This window comes from Propithecus coquereli, unplaced genomic scaffold, assembly GCF_000956105.1.
Source record: "Propithecus coquereli isolate 6110/MARCELLA unplaced genomic scaffold, Pcoq_1.0 Scaffold416, whole genome shotgun sequence".
NCBI lineage: Eukaryota > Metazoa > Chordata > Mammalia > Primates > Indriidae > Propithecus > Propithecus coquereli.
Window position 1 is genome coordinate 2001750 of NW_012149908.1, and position 6000 is coordinate 2007749.

The following is a 6000-nucleotide window of genomic DNA, read 5'->3' on the forward strand; positions in this document are numbered from 1 at the left end:
GAGAGGCTCCCAGTCCGTGGGGCTGGGGCAGGTGCTTAGCCATGCGTGTAATTGTAACATAATGTGACAGATGCAATAGCAGAAGTGGGACCAGGAGCTGTGTTGGTGAGAAGGGACTGATTTCCATTGGAAAAAAATCAGAAAAGCTTCTCAAATGAAATGTGATTTGAGCCATCGCCAAAGGATGGGTAGGATGCTCCAGGCCAAACTGACAGGGGAGTTCTGAGGCAGAGTGATGGCAGGAGTCTACAATGTACTTGGGCGGTGGCAAGTGGCCTGGTGTGGCTGGAACTCTGGGAGCATCGTACAAAATAGTAACATGAGATTGAAAGGAGCTGGGGGTCAGATCATGAGGTGCCTCCTAGTCCATGCCAAAGAGGGACAGTTTATTCAGTACAGTGAGTCCCTTCTAGCCTCTTCCAATTGAGAGAATTACGTGATCAGACCTGTTTGACAGCAGTATGGAGGCTGGGCGAGGTGGTGGTGGGGAGAGGGAGGTTCTGGAAGAAGAGTAAGGTTCAGAGACATTGCAGGACCACTGCTTCTGCGCAGGCAGCAGTTAGTGACATCAGTAAGAGATTGGGTCCTGTAGTCTGACAGAGTTCAATAATACCTGCACCCCTCTGGCTGTGTGGCCTCGATCATGTGCCTTCGTGTTTTCCTCTCTAAAATTTGGGGGCCAAAATGTACCTGTCTTCTAGGGTCGTTGTGAGGCTTAAATGGATCAATAAATGGTATAGTGTGGGTGTTAAAAAAAATGTTAACTTTCATCATCATTATCTGCAATTACCCAGTAAGAATTAACAAAGCCTCTAACTAGCGGGTTAGGATGAGATGCTTTATGTTTCGCTGTGGTTTTAGAAGCTAGTCAGCCAGCGGGAAGAGGAACGGTGAACACAACCCATGGGTAATGAAGTCCATTTGAATTCAGAGCAAACTAAATGCTTAATGCCAAAGAGTTTTGACGTGAATGGTCCAGAATAGATTTTATTACATGACTCAGCTGTTCCTCAGGGAATTTGACAGGTACTTGGGAAGATGTGGTGACTCCTTCAGGCCACTAGAGTGTCATTGAGTAAATCACTGATCTGGGCAACATAATGAGAAAAGCTGATTCACTCGAGAGCCACTTTGGAGCTCTTGCGTTAAGGCTTACTGGCTCAGGGATGCAAATAGCTGAGTGGAACCCCGAGAGCATCACAGTGTTGAAACAGCCCCCAGAATGCCAGCCTGAGGGACAGTAAATCAGGAACTTGCGTGATAAGATATGGACAGTTCTCCATCATCCGGTGAATACTGCAAATTCCTGATGATCAATATCTAAGTGGCTTTTTAAAGAGACTCATGTGGTACAACTCTGAGAATGCAGCATGTAGCAAAGCCACTGTGGGTGCTGTAGGCCAGTGTTTCCCCTGTCTGGGACAGTTTTGTCCCCCAGAGGACATTTGGCAACATATGGAGATTTGGAGGAAGTGCTACTAGCATCTAGAGGTTAAAGGCCAGGAGTGCTGCTAAACACACTACAATGCACAGGACAGTGCCCAAAGCAAAGAATTGTCTGGCCCAAAATGTCCGTCATGCCCAGGTTGAAAAAAAAGCCTAGTCTGCTAGGCCAACATTTAACCAAAATGTGTTATTTACATAATTAGTGGTACATAAAATAAGCTTAGAACAACCTTTTATAAATTTCAACATTTTATTAAATGTCATACATATGTGTCAATATTAACATGTAGATTATAAATATAAAAATATGTATTTATTTTAACATGTTATAAACATATAATTACCATATATAACCTATGGTTACGAAAATATTTGCTTAAGATGAGGCTACAATAGTGTTGAAGTTTTTTAAAAACTACTGTATTGACTTAAAAATACAAAGTAAATAATAGTGAATGGACTTCAAAGATGGCATACACAAAAAATTTAGGTGTGAGTATGATCGAGGTTTAGGAAACATTGGTTTAGATCAGGGCTCAGAAAACTTTTTCTGTAAAGAACTGGATAGTAGTGAGTATTTTAAGCTCTGTTGCAACTATTCTGCTCTACCATTTTGGTCCCAAAGCAGCCATGACAATGGGTAAACAGATGGGTCCCCTCACCACCCTGACAATTCTGAACCCTGTGTCTAAGATGAATCCTTTAAACATGTGGTCCCCAACCCCAAGGCTACAGACTGGTACCAGTCCATGGCCTGTTAGGGACTGGGCTGCAGAGCTGTGCCATCCCCACTCCACCCCACCTCTGTCCATGGAAAAATTGTCTTCCATGAACTCAGGAACAAGGAACAGGGACAGAGGGGGCACACAGCAGGAGCTGAGAAGCAGGGGAGCAAGGAAGCTTCATCAGTATTTACAGCTGGTCCCCATCGCTTGCATCACCACCTGAGCTCCACCTCCCTCCCATACCCCCAACCCGCGTCCAGCGGGGGGGAAAAATAAATGTTCCATGAAACCGGTCCCTGGTGCCAAAAGGGTTGGGGACCGCTGCTTTAAACTCAGTGCCCAGGAGTGGCCTGATCATGCCAGGGCAGAGCACTATTACTTACCTCAGTTAGTAAGATCGAAAACAGCTGTAAAGTAACGATGCCCATTTTTTACTCATGTTGTTAACAAGGCATGATCTTTCCTCCATTTTGCATGGTATAGTTAGTAGGGTTTGTATTTAATCAGAGTATACAATCTTAGTAGGGTTTGTGTAAACACAAATATGTAAACACATCAAAGTATGCAATCTTGTTAAGTATCACGGTTCAACTTTTGGATTACAGAAGTGGGCTCAAATTCCAACTCCTTCCTTTAACGGGTTGTGGGCCCGCAAACTACCCTCTCAGAGCCTCAATTTCCTGTTTCATAAAATAAGGGGAATAGTACCTGTCCTGTAGGGTTGTTATACAGGTGAAGTAATATACTAAATGTGAAAGTTCTAGAACGGTGAGTGACATTTACAGTAAATGTTCCCTTTTTTCACTCTCCCTCCTCTCCTTCTCTACCTTGGTTCTTCCATGTACTCCATGAGGATGTCCTCTCTGTCATTACCTAAGCCATCGATAACCGTGCCAGCGGAGTCTGGGGCACCACATCCCTGCAGTACACCACCAGATGCCTCCCTGAAAATTAAATTTGAAACAGTTTCTTAATTAAAATGCCTTTGAATATTGTTTGTCAACCACTTACAAATGCATCTATCTAAGTAGCGGTCATCCCAGCTCATATTTCTTTCCTTCAGCTAAAACAGTAAACAATGACTATGTCCACTTTGCATCAGGCATGGTACCGGCACCAGACACAAACACGAGTCATGGCTCCTGCCTTCCCAGGAGCTCACAGCGTGGGTGGAAAGGGGAAAACAGTACGCAAACAGATGGTCACAATCTTCACATTCGAATTCTCTCCCGTGAAGAGTATTCAAGGCGTTGCCTGAGACAAGTCTTACAAGATAAATAGGAATGAATGGGTTGAAGATGCGATGGGTGCATGTTCCAGGCCCAAGAGTGTTGAACGCATAGTTCAACCAGGGGTAGCTATTTGGACGTAGAGGTGAGGAAGGGGAAATGAGGCTGGGTTAATTATGTGGGCCATGTGGTACAGAGTGTGGTAAGCACCTCATACTATGTTTTAACTACTGCTTGCAGGGCTAATAGTTTTCACCTTTCCTTTGCAATGAAGGCCTTTACTTTGAGCAAATCTTCTACATGACAGTCTAGTATACTGAAGTTTGGAGCCTTCTACCTTAAGGAACTCATGCTTTCTGGTCTCCAGCTTTTTTTTTTCTTTCCTCAAAAGATTCTTCCCACCAGATAAGAATATCTCTGGGCTGCTTTGCATCCCGGCTCCCAGCTGCAGTATCCCGAGCCCTGTGCCTTCTTGGGAACCACTGCTATTAAACTGTAAAGCGGAGAGAGGGAAAGGCAGGATTGGGGCGGAACACACGCCATGGATTACGTTTTTCCTCTTCCATTCCCATTTCCTTCAGTACCCAGTGTGGAAATCCAGGCACTGCTGGAATGCAGTCACCGCTGGTGCCCGATGGAAGGGCCACCTCACAGGGTGGCAAGAAGTTCCCCGTCAATCAGTCTTCCAGTCACATGTTATAATTGTCACGTTGGGACCGTCTGTCATGTATTTCACTGCCCTGCTCCCATTGCCATTTGTATTAAATTAGGTGGGAAATGGGCCCACTTAAACTGCCTAAGATGCTGCATTTTTGTAAATATGTGATTTAATTCTTATTCAGTAGTTGAAGGTTTTTTTTGTAAGTCGGTTTAGTTCATTGCCTCAAACGTTATAGCTCATAATGTGTTAACTAGATTTTCCACATGTCACTGAAGAGTTATGTGGAAAATGCAAAGAGAAAAGCAGCTCTTGGGAAACAGTGGAAGGAAGAAAGTTAATTGAATTTAACTTAGACATAGCAATAATTTAAAGCATAATTGAAAGCTTCAAAGGAGACTCATGCATTTGTATGTCATAAGTAAGATTTGTCTTGGACAAAATACTGAAATGCAAATCTTACCGATCTGTAACATAACCTCGTGCTCCACGTCCTTGTGAGTGTCAGACACTTTTGGATGTAAAATGCATTGAGTCTCCTGTGTTTAGAAATTCCTTAAATGAAAGATATAAATTCCACTTCCAGTTAATCTGAAAAAGAATTACAAAATTTAACTATGTGTTTCTGGCTCCGAATTCTCATTCTTGCTGGACTTTATGCACAGCCTGTCATACAAAGGATTCTAAGTTGCTGTATGATCCTTAGACACTATTAAGAAAATAACTATTTTCTTTATTTTTGATGACATGTATTTTCTAATTTTCCAACAATGAACTCGTATAGCTTTTGAAAACATTAAATATATTTGATGAAAGTTGGCTCAACTTAAGAGATAGAACCAAAAATATTATCATCATTGCTTCTTAGCAAACTGACCTTACGGAAAAACCAGACTGGTGTTACCTGTGGCTCCCTGTTGAGGATCTGTCACCGTCCGTGGGAGAGAACTTTCTCTAGGTCATCCCTGACAGTGTCATGCATGAGTCTCCAGCCTTCTGCTCATCCCCCGCTGCCTTTCTCTGCGTCTCCACCTGGGACGTTTCAAGCAGTCTCTCCCACACTCAATTCCTGTCAGTCACCCTGTACAGCTTGTGGAAACTGGAACCTCAGTTATTATCTTTCCTTCCTGGATCTCTTGCTCCACTATCAAATTAATCCTTTACCCCTGCTCTTTAAAAATTTTTTAATATTATAGTAAATACACATAACATAAAATTTACCATCTTAACCATTTTAAAACGTACAGTTCAGTGGCATTAAGTACGTTCACATTGTTGTGCAACCATCACCACCGCCCATTCACAGAGAATTACAATTCTTATTTCCTGTTCCATGCCACTGCCACCATCAGGAGACTCTGCCATCCTAAAATGATTAACTGTAAGATGAGCAATGGGATTTCAATTGCCCGGTGTACCCTTTGTTTCTTAGGGCTGGACAACTGAGTTTTAAAACGGTGCCAGTGCATTTCTATGACATGTTAGCCAAAATGAATTTCCTGTCTCCTCCTTCTCTTTAAACAGCTCTGAGCAGCGGGTCCCCTGTTCCACTTCTTACCACAGCTCTGGTTTGCACTCGGGTGACGGTGTCACAAAAGCAGGACCTATGGGCCTTCCCGAAATAAGACAAGTGCCAACTGTTGTGATTGAATGTGATGACAATAAAGAAAATGTGCCTCATGAATCAGACTATGAAGACTCTTCTTGCCTGTACACAAGAGAAGAGGAGGAAGAGGAAGAGGACGAAGATGATGACAGCTCATTGTATACCAGTACGTTCATCCAACCTCTTCACGGTGGGCAGAAGGCAGCATAGTATTGGGGAAAGAGAGCCTGTCCACTGGGTTCTGACCCTGAGTGTGGTGTTAACTGGCCCTGGGTCATACTGACCCTGAGTGTGGTGTTAACTGGCCCTGGGTCACACTGACCCTGAGTGTGGTGT

At 43.5% G+C, this 6000-nt stretch overlaps 1 protein-coding gene across 2 annotated transcripts in view; it reads left to right on the plus strand.

Annotated features, from left to right (window-relative positions):
• Window positions 1-6000, plus strand: part of PHACTR1 (phosphatase and actin regulator 1) — a 561725-nt gene that overhangs the window by 501197 nt on the left and 54528 nt on the right. For both annotated transcript variants that reach the window (XM_012653162.1, XM_012653161.1), the window contains one exon: window positions 5583-5830. In XM_012653162.1, coding sequence (XP_012508616.1) covers window positions 5583-5830 — 248 coding nt within the window. The remainder of the gene's footprint in view (window positions 1-5582; window positions 5831-6000) is intronic.